The sequence below is a fragment of the Gadus macrocephalus genome, chromosome 9 (assembly GCF_031168955.1).
Source record: "Gadus macrocephalus chromosome 9, ASM3116895v1".
In the NCBI taxonomy this organism is placed as follows: Eukaryota; Metazoa; Chordata; class Actinopteri; order Gadiformes; family Gadidae; genus Gadus; species Gadus macrocephalus.
This window is the reverse complement of record NC_082390.1, coordinates 20147202-20167261: the sequence shown is the minus strand read 5'-3', so window position 1 is coordinate 20167261 and position 20060 is coordinate 20147202. Positions and strand designations below refer to the sequence as shown.

Sequence of the window (20060 nt, the reverse complement as noted above, 5' to 3'; positions counted from 1 at the left end):
AAAACAGTTTGGTATAACATTGCCATCAGTGACAGACTGCATCTTCCAATGTTGATGTTCATCTTAGTTTGGCTTTATGTAAGAAGGCCTCAAGGAAAATAAAACATAAAAGTACCCTGCAAGGCAATGCAACTTTATTTATATTTATATAGCACTTTTCATATACAGAGCAGACTCAAAATGCTATAGATATAGTTAAGTTAATATAGTTTATTTGCAGAATAGTTAGAGCATAATCCTACAAACTACAATCTTTCTTTATTTTAACGTGCATAGCCTCTTTGGTCATGATTAGACAAGGGGTTGTATGCTTTATCTTGGAGACACTCGAGGACGGTGACATCATTACAAGCAGAGACAAGGCCAGTCTGTGTTCATCTGACATCATCCACTGGACCACTCAGAGGAGCTTCATTGGGTTTCTCTCCACTGGTGCATTGTTTTGGACACGGAGCAAAAGGAGAGTGCTGTGAGAAGGGGTTACATAGTGGCCAACACGTGGTCCCCCGGTCACTGCTGACTCCAACATACTGTACAACATACTGTGCCACTGTGGCTTGTTACATTGCACACGTCACAAATGGCCCAACCAGTGATTGGACAAAAGGATCCACATTGAAAATCAATGTGCTGTCACATTCCACTGCGTTAACGTGTTTCCACCGTGACGGTAGGCCTACAATCTACTACCAATGTTACACCATCAACTGACGGCCTTTTGTCAATTAATTTCCTCTTCTACCAACGACAATATTTTAATGTACAAATAAAGATGCAATTTTGAATGCAAATTCGTGGATGGGAAGAAGTAATAATTATTTCAGTCTTAACAAATGTGTTTTGTTGGCGGGTGTAATGAACTCAGGGTTCAGGTCACCATGCTGCTTGTGTCGCTCTCTGCCGGCCATAAACCCCTACTGCACCACCAATTCAGGAGGAAGCAAACAAGGACATGTACGAGGATACGAAAGGATGCTTCATGTTCATCAAGTCGACGTGGTAACACATCTCAGAAGGAAATAATTAAAAAGCCCAAGGCCCATTTCATAGGAAGTCAAAGTAATGAGTTGAGGCCATTGCCTCCTTCGTTGTTGGCTCATTAGCACACCAATGTGAAATGGGAATTTATGGACAAGAAATATATAACATTAACAGGAACTGTTGAAAATGAGGCAGAATTATCCAAGAACCAAATGAGATCAGTCAGGAGAGACATTAAACAGGGGGCTAGTTTATTTTGATCGAGTCTTTTAATTAATGCATTTCAAGTACTCCAAAAAATTACATCTCTTTGCACAATACAATTAGATTTTTTTCTTTTTTTCTTTTTAGTAAAAATGTTCAAAGTGAACAAAAATTTCTGATACTGTATAAAACACAGTGAACATTAAAATCAGACAGTAGTTTTAACTTTTTACTCTTGTGTTCTTTCGGCCTACATCACCTACAACATTTCAACTCAATTTGGACATTTCAGTGCACGTTTATTCAAAACTAGAATCAAGACTAGAAAATAAAAATGGAAAGTCAAATTTACAGGCATTTTTTTCTCCTCCCCACACCCCTGCCACAGAATAAGACAAAATTAAAAATGCAACAATAAATCCATTACACTGAATGTTTTTTTTCTTTGTTTTTTCCATTGACGATGGGTGGAGGAAAGGTATTATAATCAAATCTTATTTGAACTAGCACACATAGTAACATGAATAACTTATAAGAGAGGTTTATCACACATGAACATCTTACTCCAGAATTAGATTACAAAAAAAAAAACACGTATCAAAATGTAATTTTCATCCTCAAGTGAAATGCAAATTCTCTAGGTTCTGTACAAGTTTATATTTATATAGCCCAGGCTCACTGTAGGGACGGAGCCTCGACAATGGAATCAAAAAGATGTCCCCGCTCTGCACAGACCACGTCGATGAGGACAACCTTCAACCTTCAAAACCCCCTTCCTCACTGATGTCACATAAACGGCCAACAGGGACAAGCTCAGTAGTCACAATGCTCTTATTTGATCACTGCAACACGATGGGTGTGATAGACATGAGCACAGATACAACATGAAATCATGGAATAAGTCTTTAAGACCGAAATAAACACGACGAGGACATAAGATACCTATAGTCCCCTGAGGCATGTGCCTGGCAGCCAATAGAACGCTCTGTACAACGGCAGTTGGTGTGTGGAACTTTCCTATTGGTGCAATAAGACTTAACAGAGAGCCATTCCAAACCGTGAGCCATTTTATAAAGTTTTAATTTAGCATTAACTCTCATTATTATAACTCTCATGCCGATACATTGAGAGAAAACCAAACGAATAACGTGGAGGTCCAACCGTTGAAAAGGGGCTCCCTTCAGCAGTCCTAGAGCCCTGAAAGGGACTTACACTGTTGAGCTTGTGTGAGGAATAAAAGGATCGGTTTGCAGTTGGTCCAACCCAGTCTTTAAAACCATGATACAGTCAGACACAGTATATTCACAAATAATCACTGCATGTTTAAAAGTAGTGTTTTTCTTTTTAGGTTAGTTGTTAAATTTGCTATCCTCCAAATATTGATCTTGTTCAGACATTTGCACCAAAGTAACTAACCACAAGAGTAGCACCAAAAACCTTGTGTTTCTCATCTTTAGGGTCAGTCAGGTTTAACATTTCGACTGGACTTTTGAAACAGCTGGCGTACACGAAAACAAGCTCAAAATGAAACAGTACCACTATTCAAAAACTGAAAAGAGTAAAAGTAAAAGGACAGGACTTGGAGTGGCTGCAGCGTTGTGCAGAGAGCCTGCCGGGGGTCTGAAGGCGTGCAGTATGGAGGTCGAGGCCGCACACGCCATCACATGACAGTAAACAATTCAACAAGGACCGGGTTAAAAACAAAAAGACATGACACACAACGATTAAGTGTTTGTGGATGAAGAAGATGGGCACCCACAGATGCCTTGGTTGGCTAAGAGGTAAGTTTACTTGGTTTTCAAAATAAGAAAATGCCACTTGGATCCGCTTCATCACTCACTTCAAAACACGCCAGGGTTATTTTCTGTGTAGCGCGACAGACAATGTAATAACATTCCTCCTCACATTGTTCCATGTTATTTAATTATATCAGCTAAGGAAGCAAAAAGTGATTACTTGAGACAAATATTACAGACCTTTGTCAATCATTTATCACATTTAAGAGATGTGTCTGCATGCCCACATTGAATAAATTCCTTTAAAAAAAAATATATAGATTGATCTCAAGAATCAGAAGAATGAATTCATCTCACATGTTTGTACATCCCAACTAGAGTCCCTTTAATGCATTGTGTTTTCGCCCTTCTATCGTAGCTCTGGGACCAATACACTAGTTTAGATGGGAGCTGAACCCCAGCCGGCCTGGTGACAGGAGACACACAGAGCCCTGCTCGCCACCAGCCAGCTCAAAGAGTTTGATCATCATCACAGGAGCCGACACACCTGTGAGGGCCAGGGTTGAGGGTTTTAGCAATCTGAGCCCTGAGCTACCCATCCCATCGTCACGTTGGTGACCACGGCGACGGTTGAGCACATCTGTAGAGATGTCTTCCCATTGAGGAACCCAACATTTTGTTTTTCCCGCTCCGAGCTTTTGCTTCATATTTGACCAGGTAACATGATTCATCCCTCCTTCGGTTAGTGGTTATTCATTCCTCTAAATCAACAACGAAAAGAAAAATCCTTATAGACCATACAAGGCGTTCCATGAACCTAGTGTCACTCCCTTTCCCACAACGCTTTACACAAACCAGCTCTAGGAAACAAGATGTTAGCAAAAAGAAACGGATGAAAGCAAAACACACAGAATTTTTTTTTCACATGTGATGGTCCCAAAAGGAAATTAAAAAGCTAGGATATAGTGTCTTTCATCTTGTTCCAAAAGTGGGAATAGACATTTGCAATAGGTCCATGCGTCTGGACGTGGGCGTGTCTGAGTGTATGCGTTTGTGTGTGTGTCTGTGTCTGTGTGTGTGTCCTCGTTCCGATACGTCCACCTTCATGTGGGCTAAAGAGTCCTGAGAGCACTAACTGAAGTATTTAAAAAGAAATAAAACAATAAAGAAAACCTTTTAAAAAGTAAATCATTACATTTATAGTAGAAGAAATAGTTTGTCTTCAGGTATGATACATGTCATCTGTACAGTCACATGCGGAGGCCCGGTCTGCAGCAAAGACCGGAGCCGGTGATTCTTTGCCGTTTTGAAACGTGTTTAAAAAAAAATCATCACAAAATAAAAGTGCTGTGGATTCCCCCCCACGGAGTGTTTCCTGGCAAGAGAGTGGAGACCAGTGGCACGGCCTGCCTGCCTTCAAGAAGACGATAAGAGGACCACACGACCACACGACCACACACACACACACACACACACACACACACACACACACACACACACACACACACACACACACACACACACACACACACACACACACACACACACACACACACACACACACACACACACACGTTTCCTTAACTCCTTGGCACTCCTTTTGAAACGAATGAGAAAGAAAAGGTGTTGGAAAACAAAGACACCAGGTCACACTGCGCAAAATGGCTGACAGTGGAGTCCCCTCCACAAAGAGCGAGCCACCGCCATGGACTGCAAAGTTAAAGTGGTTCCAGTTGGTTTGCTTCTCCCTTCTCCCTTCTCCCTGGAGGTTGGGGGCCCCTGGAGTCCCGGTGTCTCCCCGAGGCCCCCTGGCTCTGAGTGGATGGAGGATGTTAACGGTGGCGACGCGTTCGGCTTTTCTTTGGATGGAGGAGTGTCGTATTTTCCCACTGTAGGCACGAGGAGGAGCCAAGGCATTGAGGGGGAAGTGTGGGGGGGGGGGTCTTGAGGATCGGGGGTGGGGGGGGGCTTAGTGTGGTGGGCAGGTGGAGGTGGCCCTGCGGGGGGAGGGAGGGGGTGGGGGCCCTCAGCGTCTCATCTGGCCCATCTGATAGTTCTCGCGGGTCTGGCGGTGGTGCCTCTGGGGCTGGGCCTGCCGGGGGGCCTGCTGCCGGTTGGCCGGGCGCTGGCCGGCCCCGTGGGCCCCGTGGGCCCCGTGGGCCGGGTGCTGGGAGTGGGGGTGCTGGGACTGGTGCTGGACCTGGGAGGCCGCCTGCTGCTGGGCTCGTCGCCTCTTCAGGGTACCTGGAGGGGCGCAGACGCTCGTCACCTTAAGGTTCGTGGCTCAGCGGTCGCGTGCATATGGCCGCCGTCACGAGGTTAACGAACACCATCAATCACCACTAGGGTCCACCCCGGCGCTGAGGGGCCCGTGAGAGCACCCTGGAGCCGTACTCACCTGGGAGGGGCTTGGGCGGCGGGAGCTTGGGGTTGCTGCTGGGCGTGTGCACGCTGCAGATCTTGATGAAGCCGGCCATCAGCATGATGAGGGCGATGCCCATCAGCAGCACCGCCCACCAGTGGGCCTGGAGGAGACACACAGCCCCGATCAATGCCCCGGTCACATGTACACCCCCCCCCCCACACATTACCACAGAGAGCGAGGCCGGGCGGGTACGCACCACGATCCACTCGGCGATGTTCTCGTAGAGCTCAGGGTTGAAGATGGCCTTCTTGAGCCGGGCCAGCGGGCCGTCGGCGTCCACCAGACGGCACTTCATGAACACGTCGCAGTAGCCCTTGAAGTCGTTGCAGGGCGAGCCGGCCGGCAGCGTGGTCACCTTCTTGTTGAAGAAGCGCGCCAGTCGCTCCGAGCCCGTGCTGCTGCAGGTGTTGGGGTTCACTGTGGAGGGAACCAGGGACATCTCAGGGTCTAGAGTATCTCAGGGTGTAGAGTAGCCCTGGGTCTAGAGGAGCCCAGGGTCTAGAGTATCTCAGGGTGTAGAGTAGCCCTGGGTCTAGAGGAGCCCAGGGTCTAGAGTATCTCAGGGTATAGAGTAGCCCAGGGTCTAGGGTAGCACAGGGTCTAGGGTAGCACAGGGTCTAGGGTATCACAGATACTTTATACAGACTGCCCCTGCACTTTGTCGAAACTCGGAGTCAAGCCATGCGTGAAACGCTTATTTTTTGTCTATAATATAAATATTAACTGCATTGCTTAGACTGATCTTCTCGGGCCCACTTGGTCTAAACCCATCTGCTGAACGACGGCATGCGATACGGGAGGGGCATGATGGAGAGGGATGGAGGGGCTCTTACTCTTTTCCATGCAGCACACGTGGCAGAGCTCTGTCTCGTCCTTGCCATCCTGGCTGGCGCAGGTGCAGACCTCCAGACCGTACTTCTCACAGATGGAGCCCGAGCAGCCCTGCAGCAGGGGGACAGAAAAGATCAATGGACGGCTACAGCAGTTATTCTAAGCATGCCGCACACTGTGGGAGGACGCAGTCGCGGAACAAGGACTTGTTTCCAACGGGGTTATGTGGAGTGCACCGGGCTCCTTCTGAGCCCGGCCCCAGACAAGGAAGGACGGTAGCTGGTGGTACAGCATGATGCCTGAGGTGAGGGACAGTGTCCGATATCCAGTACTACTCCTCCGCAGTCCGTATCCACAGCATCATCAAAACACAATACACTTCCACGTCAGCCAGGCGGAGAATAACAAGACTCTATTCCCCCCAATATTAAGTTAAAGATCCCATATCATGCTTTTTTGGGGTTAATAATTGCATTTGGGGTACTACCAGAATAGGGTTACATGCCTGTATGTAAGAAATACCCCTTATTATTGTCACACTGTTCATTTCCGCAAAACCAATTTCAGCATCTTGCAAAAAAAACGTCGCTTTAAGATGCCCCCCCCCACCCCCCCCGAGAAGCCCAGTCTGCTGTGATTGGTCAATGCTTTGTGCCTGTGTCGTCAAATTCACAGCCCCGAGAAGTTTTAAACTTTCCAGGCAGCCGGGAGGCGCGACTTCTGTACTTCAGCACCGCCCACTGCAGAGTCTGACGTCACACTGTCACAGAAGTAAAGTTTGAGCGCAAGCAACCTGTTTCACACACTTATTAAAGGCCATTTTCAGAGTGCGAATACTCCCCCTGGCTCAGACTTCGATTTTTCCAAAACATGTAAACATCATATAACGTCATATAACAGTCCAAAGCAAAGGGAAAAGGCAAAAAAGCATGATATCACCCCTTTAACGTTTCTCATGAGCACACAGATACTAAATGCCACATAACAGTGAGGATGAGAGACCCTTACATCGTCCCGCATGCCTCTGGTCACAAGACGGCGGGGCGTCCCGTCTGGAGACCAGCTCTGCCTCTACTCACCCCGTTGAGGCAGACTTGCGTCTCTCCGTGGCAGGCGGTGAAGTTGGCCTTGGGCTCCGAGGTGGGGCACATGGCAGTGACTCCGTTGCACATTCCCTGGTGCGCACACTCCGACTCGTCCCTGCACTTCTCGTTGCGGCCCTTGTAGGAGCAGTCGGGGGTGCAGCAGGGGCCCTGGCTGGGGCTGGAGGGGGGCAGGATGGGAGCCGTTAACAAGACTAGAGGAACCACAGTACACAAGATGTTTCCCCGATAACGAGCCGAACCGACGGGAAGTTACAACATAAACAGAAAGCTGAATTATCGCGCTTTATGTTAAATTCATATTGATGTCTCTCTGCTCATGAGACCAGATAGAGATGCTATTTTATCAGGGATTTAAAAATTAACGCATTCGATACTCGTATGAAGACTGAGCTCCTCATCAGCGATGAACTGATAAACTGGCTACTGGCTGAACGTTTCACTGCAGATCCAGACCCGTCGCGAGCCAGAATTAAGAGGTGCCGTTTAGATACAAACGGATAAACCCGACTAATCCATTAGATTAAAACGGACAGGGGGGTTTCGCTAAAGCCCAGGAGGTTTCCCTTCTGCCCCAGCTGACCTGCAGACTTTGTTGGGCTTCAGCTTGCACTTCTTGTTGTCGGGCTGATTGGCGTCGTAGCAGCACTGGTCCCTGCACTGGTCGCTGTAGCCGCAGTCGCACTCCTCCCCCGGCTCCACCAGCCCGTTACCACAGATGGGCTGGCCCGACTCTGAACCCGCAGAACAGAAACACACGTCAGCGATTCAGGGCTCACAGAATGAGATTCATGACTTCGTACAGGACTGTGTTTTAACATGTGGTGCAGGGATTAAATCGGAAGTTTCACAGCAACACCGTTTTGAATCGAGACACGATGACACAGGACACGCGTACCGACGAAGCAGTTGCCCCTCTTCTTCTCCAACACCTGACTGATGTTACGCACGCTGCAGCTGGAGAACTTGTTGTTGTTGAGCTTGTCTCCAGAGGTGGCGCGGGCGTACATGATGTAGTTCCCCTTCTCCTTCTTGTCCTGGCTCTTGGACTCCCCTGGGGTGCACTCTGTTCCAGAGTCATGCTGAGAGGGGATTCATGCATCAATACCGACTTACAAGAAATAAATACATGGATTTTGAAAGCAGCAAAGGGTTTTCCAACTTACCGGGGAGCCGAAGTTGTGACCCACTTCGTGTGCGAATGTGATGTGGGAAACTTTGGGGGGTACGTGGGAGGCGTAGTTCTGCACGGTGATGATGCCCGTGTTCAAAGACTTCTTTTTACCATCCGAGTACAGCTTGCTCTTCTCACAGATTCCTCCCGAGCTCCCTGTGAAGACGGAACAGAAACCAGAGATGTTACGTCTCAGGATTACCCGTTTGAGATCAAACCAGACACCGTGTTGCTCCCCAACCTCCGCCGTCGCTACAGGAAAGCCCCTCTGTGTATTCACTCAGAGTTTCAAAGACTCAGCTTGTTGAGCTTGTGTTACATGGATAATAATCATTCAACAATTTTTATGCCAACGCCATCCATCGATAGGCACATTGACAGAAGAACACAGTGAACACACTGAATGCGTTCACACACACACGAGTCCATCCTGGACTTGTGTGTGAACATCCGGTTTCTCCCATTGAAAGCCTTCTCAGAAATCCGAAAATAATTGGGCAACATAGCCCCTTGGGGAGCAGATTGAGTTCATGGCGAGGAAGAAGAGCTGCAGTGTGCCGAATTAAAGAAAGAAAGAGGAAGGTGGCGCCCAAGGAAGAAGAAGCCTTCTACGGAGCACTCAGAACGATCTTTATGGGAAATACAGTGAATAATGAAGTTAGAAGGATGAGTGCTGCCAGGATCTGTCCCATCGATGAGCTGGTCGCTTAAAATGCGTCAAATTCAGTATTATGAAATGCAGCATGTTTTTATAGTCACATTTTCTTTTTGTAAAAAGCAATCTGTTCAGGTAAATTTGTAATAAATGTGGTACTTCCGTATCACAAGGTAATTGTCATTTAAGCTCCATCATGGTCATCACCATACAGATCAGAATAAAAACTCACTGCGGCTGCAGCTGTCTGCAACCAGAGAGGCAGAGCGTGAAGGTTTCCCCGGAGGGAAAGCTTTAGAAGTATTGGAACACATAAAACAAGCAGACTCAAAGCGGCCATCCCTCCGCTGTGCATAATACCTATGGCTTCACACAACCAGCGGCCTGTGCCCCCGCTGGGAATAAAGCATACAGGTGCTGTTCTGGAAGGGGGACCTAAACACTGGAGGTCACACCGAGCGCCTGATTAAAACACCGCACCAACTTCACTCTTGCCCACCTATGGTACAGTAGCTGTGATGACCCATTGTTGTCCTAGGGTACAGTGGCTGTGATGACCCATTGTTGTCCTATGGTACAGTGCCTGTGATGACCCATTGTTGTCCTATGGTACAGTGGCTGTGATGACCCATTGTTGTCCTAGGGTACAGTGCCTGTGATGACCCATTGTTGTCCAAGGGTACAGTGGCTGTGATGACCCATTGTTGTCCTAGGGTACAGTACCTGTGATGACCCATTGTTGTCCTATGGTACAGTAGCTGTGATGACCCATTGTGGGCCTACGGTACAGTAGCTGTGATGACCCATTGTGGTCCTAAGGTACAGTAGCTGTGATGACCCATTGTAGTCCAAAGGTACAGTAGCTGTGATGACCCATTGTGGTACTATGGTACCTTACCTGTGATGACCCTGCCAATTCATTCTCAACCATGGCCGATATAAGCACCACTACGAGTCTTTACTTGTGGAAGTACCAGAGACGTCTGAAAACCAGACGCAGTCGATTGGGGCTCATAATATCACCCGGAGGCGCACACAGCTTTTGGCCGTGATATTATATGATATAGATATCTATATATTATATAGATAGAGCTCTGGGAGTACTCATATGGAAACACTCACTTTCTCCTCCATGTTGTGGTTCACTCTGGACTTGCGTGAACCAGCTTGTTCGTGCGAGTAAAATACGCACCATTTGTCAATTCGCGCAGGTTTTCTGCCGCAAAAAATTTGCCTCTAAATCCGTCTCTGCATTAACTTCGTATGGATTCAAGCCGCCCCTTCTTTTTTGGTGTGGACGCACCTTTAGCCTGCTACCTCAGGTTGTGAATGAACAAGTGCTGATGGGAGCATTCTCAGGCTAGGTCTGGGCTGATTCATGTTGAATGGTTGGGATGGATATCCCATGTGATTATTTATTCCTGCCATTATGTTAATCATATATATAACAATTGAATAATTGTGTTCAATATAATTTAAGGTTAAAGGAACATTTGTAGTACATGTTTAATGATGAATGATCGTTGTTTTTCTTCTTTCTTAAACAAATTCAATCCATGAAATAAACTATGAATTAAATATTAAGCGTTAGTGAAAATCCCCTAAAAGGTTACCAGAATTCAGCACCGAAGGCTTCACTCAGAGGAGAGGACTTTCACTTTACCTTCAACCAAATTCACCAGCATGACGAGAGCCTCACTCTGATTGGCTGGAGTTTTTGAACAACTTAACGCCACGGCCATATTATAAAATAAATGAGTGGCGAGCCACGGTCAGACGGACGTTCATTGCAAACTGCAAAGGGGACACAAGGATATTCACACGAAGCAAAAAAACGATACCATTCAAAGCAAACACTTGCCTCTATGTCTCCCAACTCTACATCACTGAACAGGGTGCGAAGGCCACCAACTTTGTCTGAGTCTTGAGCCCTTCCTTAAATCCTCCTGTGGCTTCTCTTCGTACCTGCGGGGGCCCCGACCCAGGCCAAGCCCAGGACGCCGTCATCAAAGTCCCGGTCGGTGAAGACGTAGGCCAGGCAGTAGTCGTCGTGGTTCTGCTCAGAGTTCAGCTCCAGGAACTTCTCCACGCCGATGTTGGCGAAGCGGAAGGGGTTCAGCCGGTCACGCTCGTCGCTGGTGGTGTTGATCTGCAGATCAGAGGCGGTGAGACAGAGGCTTCAGGGACCAGTCCATTTAACAAGGATCCATTCAGAAAGACCACAGTTCAAATGGTTTACAGCTCACACACTCACCCGGATCCTCTTCACCATGAAGCTGATGTTGCGAATGCCCATGAAGTCCGTGCCCTGGTAGATGGCATCGATGGCCTTGACGTGGCTGGAGATCTGAGGAGGAAACCGTGGCTTAGGTTAGGGATTCAGGTGTCATATTGTACTACTAATAAGGGCTGCTGGAATGAATTCCGGGAGTGGAATATGAATTGAATAATAAAAAATAATAGAAATAGAATACTGAAACTCTACGTTGGCTATAGTAAGCACACGCAATCCTTCTCACCTTGGCCTACCACGTGTGACAACAAAATACTATCGTCTCGTCACACCTGATTCACAATAAAGTTTTCCCGCATGCTAAAGGTATTTAAATAAGCCACGATGCAAACATGGATCCGGGGCCATATTACAGAAACTTCCTATCTTAAGTCCTAAATTAAGATAGGAGAAGTGTCAGATAGGATTTTTCTCAATTAGGTATTACAGAAACATATCCTATCTTCATTTAGGAATCCTATCTTATCTCAGGTTAAGATATCCAAAGTAGACGATCTAGCATCGAAATTCGGCTTTTATGTCTTTTACCTAGCAACAGATGAAGCTTACATGCGTATCCAATATTATTTAACTATCCTTTGACGCAACGGAGACGGCAAGCGCTGTGATTGGTCCTCTAACAAAATCATTTCCGGAATCACTTTGCACCTTATTTACTTTGTACATTGTTTACTTTGCACATTAAGGACCAATAAAACATCAAACAAGTTTTGTAAAGCTTTGGAAGTTGATTTAAAACACTGTTCACATGGTTTGTAGTCAACATAAAAGATCGATCGGGCGGCGAATTGCATTGCGTATCCGACATCCCAACGGAGAACTTTGAATGCTCGAGGGGTCTCCGTAGTTACGGAGTCGGATTACGGATTAAGCCTTTCAACCAACATATTTCGTCGATCACCATTAGGCCTACGTCTACAATTTTGCTGCGCTACATGTAATAAAAGTGCTGCAATCTCGCTAATTTGTAGAGCTGATGGGTCATCCTAAGGTTAGGACAGTTTATTTGGGATTTTGGTAATTTAGGATATTTCTGTAATACACATTTCCTGTCTGGAGTTAAGATAAGAACCCTGACTTTAGGATCGGCCTTTCTGTAATGACTTTTTCGTAAATCCAATCCTAACCCTTGTTACTATAGATACCAAAGAGATAAAATAGGATTTTCGAGTTAGGACGTTTCTGCAATACGGCACCATATATTCACGTACCGAGTTGAAATTAAACATTGGCTCTCAGCGTTCACTGCTATCAAGATGAATTATCAATGCATATGATAACGATAACTTGGTCTATGAATATGGTTACCACTATGGATTCAGCAAGAACAACGTTTTTAGAAACGTCAATAGGCTGTTACCTCCACCCTGACCTGCAATTATTTGAACAGTGGCCATTGGGACTGCGACAAAGATACCCGATTGCGATTGGATACATCGATTTATTTCACCACTTACCTCGGTGCATATCAATTAATGTTGCTTTATCGCAAAACGGATTATAGAGGAAGGTTGCCAGCTCTGATACTGATTGACTAGGCATGGTATTTTCTAGGAGGAACTATTACGTCTTTTAGTCTCAAAGCTACAGGTTGCAAAGTTATTGATAGTTTGGTTGTTGCTCGGTGAGATAGGGCTTCACAGAGGCCAGCAGGTCGACGGCAGACCTCAACCCCCTCAACACCAGACCCTCCTGCTAGTGTGACCCTGGGCTCACCTGGGCGATGACCGCCTCCCTGGTCTTGTAGTACTTGAAGAAGAGGTGGTCGGTCTGGATGAAGAGCTGGCAGGTGTTCTTCTCCGCCTGCGCCATCCTCTTCCTCCTCAGCAGCATGGGGTCCAGAGAGACCTCCTCCTGCCAGGGAGGAAGAGTTGAACACACAGATGAATAAAACATCAGGAACTTCAGGATGAGTGCAGGTAAATAAATGATGTTGGCTATTTTTAGGTAAGTGTTCCATGATACGATGCATTCATGACTATACATGTAGATTCTTAGTTAAAAAGTTCACCCATCACAAAAGGCACATTGCTGTAAAATATATTGAAACGTCATTAAAAACCACAACTGAGTGTACTGTGCTTTACCGTAGAATCCTCTACAGCTGAGGCCTGGAACCTCTTCATCCTGTCAAACACAGAGTGGTCCGCACAGCCCCCTTCTGGCCCATACTTGTGTGGGTAGTCTAGAGGAGAGAGCAAGAGAGGTAGAGGATACGCTGTGCGACTGCTAGCTGAAAGGTTCAGGGTTCATACCCCAATGTCCGCAGACGACTGATAAAGGCTGGCTAGGCAGTAGACAGGTGTCAACTCCGGTCATTTTCAGGTGCATCCATCAGGCAAACTATCACAGGACAGCCATCCTTGCGCAAGATGCTCAACCTGTACCTGCCCATTAATGACTGCAGGGTGCGAGTGGGTTTTTTGACAGCGACCCGGGCTAGGCCAGTTAGCAACTGAGAGCTGCAAAGGTAGGGCCCTATAGATTTTCTAACAGAATCAGGGACCGTCACTTAAAATGTAGGTTATATAAAGCTGCATAGGGCCCTGAATTAAGTTAAAAGAGCTAGAAATTTGAAAACTTGGGCGGTATGAATAATAAAAAAGATATCCACAACTAGAGCAGTCTTACAAAAGAAGCTGATCATTTACAGTCTTAGAATGCTGCGTTTTCACCAACCTTAAAATAGATAATAATAGATAATATTAGATAATACAATAAATAATATCAAAGATTTCCCTCTACATAAATGTATCCTTTTGACATTCTTGGTGCAGCAACGAAGCCACAATGTGAAATTGTTTCAATTAAAGCCTTTTTGATTGACGTCCAAAACTTTGAAATAGGATATCAGCGGTTGATGTGGAAATCTTTAAAAAGCCCATGAAGAATGAATGCGCACCTCCAGAAATGCAGGAGATAACAATTTGAAGACTTTTCCAATTTAGTTTAGCAGCCTGAAATACTTTGGATTTCAGAGCGCAACAGTCAGGGTGAAAAGATAAGCAGGAGGCAGAGCGTTCAGATGGCTTCTGCGATCACTCTGTTTAAAGAGGAAATCTCAGACCTGCTGGGTTCCTTCCTATTATGCGTTCACATTAAGAACAGATGTCGCCGGTGAGCTCTCCTACCATTATGTATACGTTTCCAACAATGCTTCCCTTCTGTAACCGTAGTTTAAAAAAATAATTAAGAATACATTTAAAAAAAGGCTGAGATGCTGAGGTCCTGCTGGCCACCATGCCGTCTATACACACTGAACTGTCAGTCAATTACAGTGGTAAAGGCGTGTCTGATGATGATTAAACCCTTAATATAGATTGAGAGCAGGCGACAGATATAGAGAGTGAGATAGGCAGACCAACAACACAAGTCCAATTACAGAGGACAATGCTACTTAACACTGTGAGTCGGTCACTCTATTTCAGGCAGCGTCTCCAGGCCAGATAACAGTCTTGCATGTCATGGTACGAGGTACACTGAGCCTCTCCTTCCTCACCTCCTTAGCCCTCGTCATCTCTCCTGGCCATTAACCTCTCTCCCTACCGCCCACCCTTCCCACCGACCCCTCTGCGTATCCAGAGATGACCAGACCCCACAGGGGGCAGGGCTGGTGAGTGAGCAGGACTGTGGAGGGTGTGTGTGTGTGTGTGTGTGTGTGTGTGTGTGTGTGTGTGTGTGTGTGTGTGTGTGTGTGTGTGTGTGTGTGTGTGTGTGTGTGTGTGTGTGTGTGTGTGTGTGTGTGTGTGTGTGTGTGTGTGTGTGCTGGCGGGGACAACAGTGTGTCGACGGCTTAATTGAGCCGTGCAGCCCTGGGGAGAACGGCCTTGTTAGTCAGCTAATGAGCAGCATGGGTATGCCGGCTCCTTGAAGAAGGGTTCGGGGGGGGTTTACATAAACATATCACTTCCAGTCTGTCTCAGCTTAGGCTGGGAAAACAGTGTTCACACCCCTGTGTGTGTGTGTGTGTGTGTGTGTGTGTGTGTGTGTGTGTGTGTGTGTGTGTGTGTGTGTGTGTGTGTTTGACGCACTGATGTCGTCCTCGTGGTAGATGACCGAGTGGAAGGGGACGTCCTTGTCGTTCAGGTATCTCTCGGCTGGCTCCACGTAGTAGGTGCCCTGGTAGGTCTGGATGAAGCCCTCGAACTTGCCCTCCACCACAGAGCCGTGGCTCAGGGTACCCTTCTCCCCTGAAGAGACAGAGAGGAGGGGTTACTGGAAACACACACACACACACACACACACACACACACACACACACACACACACACACACACACACACACACACACACACACACACACACACACACACACACACACACACACACACACACACACACACACACAGCTAGAGCTCACCGTAGATTTCCCCTGTGTATATATGGGAAGTATCATAAGGTATCTCAGTGCCCGAGATGTCCACCTTTAGGTCTTGGGCAAATATGGTGGTGTCTCTCTTCATCCGCAGATTAAATTGTCTGCAATGAGGAATTATTTCATTAGACAGAGGGCAAAGTTAGACTTAAGAAGACACTGGAACACACTGCATCATGTTTTGCCTCCCTGGCTCCCTAGACTACAGTCATACTTTAGAGAAAGGAAAATGCATATCAACAAATATAATACAAATGGTGTTTGGCTGTGAAGCCCAAGAATGACAAATAGTTTTCTGTTGAATTATTGAAGAGCAGAAAAATGAGGGCGTGAAACCATTTTTTGTGGTTGGCGAACGGGAGATATTGTAAACAGTGCAACGCGGATGACACAAACAGACTTTATTTTTTATTTTATTTTTTTAAATGCAGGTACGTATGGAATACAGGGGGTGTGTGTGTGTGTGTGTGTGTGTGTGTGTGTGTGTGTGTGTGTGTGTGTGTGTGTGTGTGTGTGTGTGTGTGTGTGTGTGTGTGTGTGTGTGTGTGTGTGTGTGTGTGTGTGGAAAGCAATGCTTCATTAACAGTTAAACAATCAGTTTTCAAACACAAGATCTGCTCAATTACATATATTAAAAAAAACATCAAATGTTGTATAATTCAGGGTTTACAAATCTGAAAAGCCCTTCTCAGCATTTCTCAGGATGAAGAGGTATTAATAGCTTATAATAATCGAAGCTGTTAATTCCAGAACCCAGCTACGCATATCTATAGTGCGTGAAGCAATGAGAGGTTGGAATGAAATGTATTTCCAACTGATCAATCAAGCGCAAAAAAACCAAAATAAAGACTACAACGCTGCCAGGGGAGACCTGTGTGTTGACAAAGGAATCAACATCTCCCACCCAATCTCTGGTGTTCCACCTCTCTTCTTCATTTCCTTCCCTGTTGAACAGAATCTATCCATCCATCCATCTTTGGCACAGCAGACCCTGCCACAGGCAGGAAGACAAGCGCAATGTACGCCAAGCTCCAGGCCAGATGGTCTCCTCTCGCTCCATCAACCCACTGAGTATGGCTGGACACGTTCATGCAGATCACCCACCACAGACCCCTTCTCCTCAACAGCAGCCACGCAGGGCTTTGTTACATCTAGGCGACCTCGCCAAGAAAACAAATGGAAATTATAGCTACTAAATATAACGACGACTATAACCAGCAATACTACAAAGAAAACTCATCCAAAAACAAACTATTTCAATCCACTCTCTAAGCGCATGTGTCACTCTAATTACACACAGCGCGTTGCATAAGCAATGGAAACTGCATGGTTGGTGATTATGGCGGCGTGCCAGAGTGAAATAAATAAATATAATGATCACATACCTTCCGTGTGCGTGGAAATCTAAGTGGAGGAACTTGTCCTCGTGGGAGAGGGCCCTCTTGACTCTCTGGTGCTTGTCGTCCACTGGGTCCGTGTCGTAGGACAGACCCTCATAGTGGCGGATGTACTTGTTCAGGGGATTCCCATAGTGTCCTGTGGGGTTCACACACAAAACACCTTCCCTTCAGAATAGGTTTCTTATTTATTTTTTTACCATTAAAGCAAATACAGTTCAACAAAAACACTGATTTGTTTGTGAAAATGTAGTACGAGTGTTAGCCCTGCTACTAAGATGAGGCAACATTTTATTTTAGTATGCTTTTGGTGTATATTTTTATAACTAAAACTTAACGAGAATCTTTAGTGATTATGCTTCTTTCAATATGCTATCAAGTTATAACATTATTTGGCATTATCAAACAGCAGTCAAAAAACTCATTTTTAGGACAGATTATTAATAATAAAACTAGTCGCAGACGGTCTGATAAAATAGCTCACAACTGAATGTTAATGTGTTATTTTTTGTTTTTCATATTTTGGTCAATTTCAAAAGTCATCAAAACCTGAGCATTAGGGAATATGTTCTTAGGGCCTACATGACATGTCATGACTTTTTTCTCCTTCAATATAGACTACTGCATTTCACTATTCAATGTATATGAAATAAGGCTAAAATCAATGTCACATACAAATATGGTCAAGCAGACCAGAATTCCCTTTCAGTCACAAAACATTTAAGTCTGAACCATTACGTTACATTTTCCACCTATACGAGAACAATAAGTAAAATGACAATATTGTTTGTGTTATGGGTTTGAATAGAAAGGATACAACATTAATTCATATATGAATATTGATTAAGGTCATGAACTGTGGGAATGTGTACGATCAACGTTACCGTCGAAAGACGGTTAAAACCAGTTTGACCAGAATTGAAAGTATTGTGAAATTAACAATACAGTATATTTTGCAACAGTACTAACCTATTCAAGACACAACTAAAGAGGATAAGCATGAAGAGAAGAACCATACACAGTGGGCTGCTGCACTGCATGGACAGCTAGGACACATCACCCACAGCAATATTAAAGTCAACATTGTCATAACTAACACGTTACATGAAGAGAGTATATGTGCCACCGATGATCATATACGTTACCTAAAGTTATTGTAACGCTAGTTGACGTTACAATGGCGCTAGTTAACGTGACAACAACGTTAGTTAACGTTACTACCTGACTGTGACATTAGGTAAGGTTAGAATAAGGCAGTAACCTGGTAACCTTATTGTAATGTTAGTTAACGCTACAATAGGCAGTACCGTTAACTAGCGTTATTGTAACGTTAGGAATAGGATCATCGGTGGCGCACAGAATTATTAAAGGTATACAACCTATATCAAACCGATACTTTTATACCTAACGTTACAATAAGGCAGTACTATAACTAACTGAACGTTAGTGAACGTTACTGCACTATTGTAAGTAACGTCAGGTATGCACTCATCGGATACCATCATGTAGGTTTATAACATAACCACATCTGTAAGCAGCAAAAAGAGTAACGTCAACCCATGACAGTATGCCTCCAATAAGAAATGTCATAATACTGCATGACCTAAAACCCCACAGAACATGTCATGATATCTAACGACATGTCCGTTATTACGCTTTAACAGACAGCGTCCTCGTTCGCTCCAGGGTAGCCTAGCCGTGGACCCATCCATATAGCCAGCGTCCTCGTTAGCTCCAGTATAGCCTAGCCGTGGACCCATCCATATAGACATCTTCCTCGCTAGCTCTAGGCTAGCCTAGCCGTGAACCCCATCCATATAGACAGCGTTCTCGTTAGCTCCTGGCAAACGCTATGCTAACCTAGCCATGGACTCCTCCACATCTCAACTCACAACAATGGCTGTCGGCGGTGTTTTCACCAAAACAAAACCCTTAACGAGCCCAACAGAAACCAAAGAGGTGAAAACACATTCCGTTACACAGACGAAAGCTGCACCGTTAAACGAGCTGAACAAGCCAAAGGATCAACCATGATGAATTCGTCTGTTAACGGGACCAAATCCAACAATAAGGACGCGGTGTTCGGCATAACAAGCAGGCCCCGGTTCGCTCCCACCGCTAGCCTAGCCTGCTAGCCCCTCCTAGCTTTGCGCTATCTCTCAGCTCATCGGGCTTAATTCGCCCAGTGAACACCACTTATGTCGCGTTCGCTGCGGTCGCCTTGCTTACCTTGAGCGTTGTTCAGTAGACATACAAAGAAGAATGTTTTAAAGAGAAGCATATCTGATAAATCCATTGTTAGAGCATCGATGCCGTTGTCACTTCTCGTCCTCCTTAGATAGGCGCAGACGCCCTGTGTTTATCGCCGCAGCTTCCTCGCCGCCGCCTCCCTCTACTTTCGGACGCCTCTACGTCACAAGCACTGTTGTCATCCCGTCACACAATTCGCCTTCAATTTTTTGTTTTGTTAAAATCCTTTTTTTTTTTACAAACCTTTTCACAATTGCAGAAAACTGCATTACAAATTCCATGAGTTTTAGTCATTCAATAACTATGGGAAGAAAAATATTATTTCAAATGCCTCATGGGATGTTAAGTGCTTATGGCACAGAAGGAGCTTTGTACAGTGTGAAAGGCAAAAAGTCAAAGTAATGCATATTAATCATCAGCCAAGTATGTAAGTGGCGACAGTATCTCAGGGGGTTGACTGGTTCGTTTGTCGAGCTCCCTTCTGGCTTGTTGAAATGTCCTTGAGTGAAACACTTAACTCAATACTGCTCCCTTGAATGAGGGAATCCAAGACACAATTAAGAATCTCTCTGAGTGGCCATATTAGGTAGAAACGTGCTAAACATGTGATGCTGTTAATTAAATGGCATCCATTAA

General features: G+C 45.5%; 1 protein-coding gene across 1 annotated transcript; it reads right to left on the bottom strand.

The window, feature by feature from the left end:
• Nucleotides 1-1215: 1215 nt before the first annotated feature.
• On the bottom strand, nucleotides 1216-19570 carry LOC132464769 (disintegrin and metalloproteinase domain-containing protein 10-like). Its single transcript, XM_060061328.1, has 16 exons — nucleotides 19404-19570; nucleotides 17163-17313; nucleotides 15763-15881; nucleotides 15434-15592; nucleotides 13490-13587; nucleotides 13119-13256; nucleotides 11364-11456; nucleotides 11075-11258; nucleotides 8447-8610; nucleotides 8179-8362; nucleotides 7864-8014; nucleotides 7257-7440; nucleotides 6180-6288; nucleotides 5543-5763; nucleotides 5320-5446; nucleotides 1216-5165 (listed from the first exon to the last, which is right to left on the bottom strand). Exons 1-16 carry the CDS (start codon nucleotides 19468-19470, stop codon nucleotides 4948-4950), a joined length of 2367 nt encoding a protein of 788 aa, XP_059917311.1. The 5' UTR covers nucleotides 19471-19570; the 3' UTR covers nucleotides 1216-4947.
• Nucleotides 19571-20060: the final 490 nt, after the last annotated feature.

Excerpts from the sequence above, each read along its gene's own strand:
- LOC132464769 (XM_060061328.1), bottom strand. The coding sequence starts at position 19,470 with ATGGATTTATCAGATATGCTTCTCTTTAAAACATTCTTCTTTGTATGT. Across the intron at positions 8,363-8,446 it reads GTCACAACTTCGGCTCCCCG|CATGACTCTGGAACAGAGTG; the intron begins GTAAGTTGGAAA and ends ATCCCCTCTCAG. Across the intron at positions 5,764-6,179 it reads CGTGTGCTGCATGGAAAAGA|TGAACCCCAACACCTGCAGC; the intron begins GTAAGAGCCCCT and ends TTCCCTCCACAG.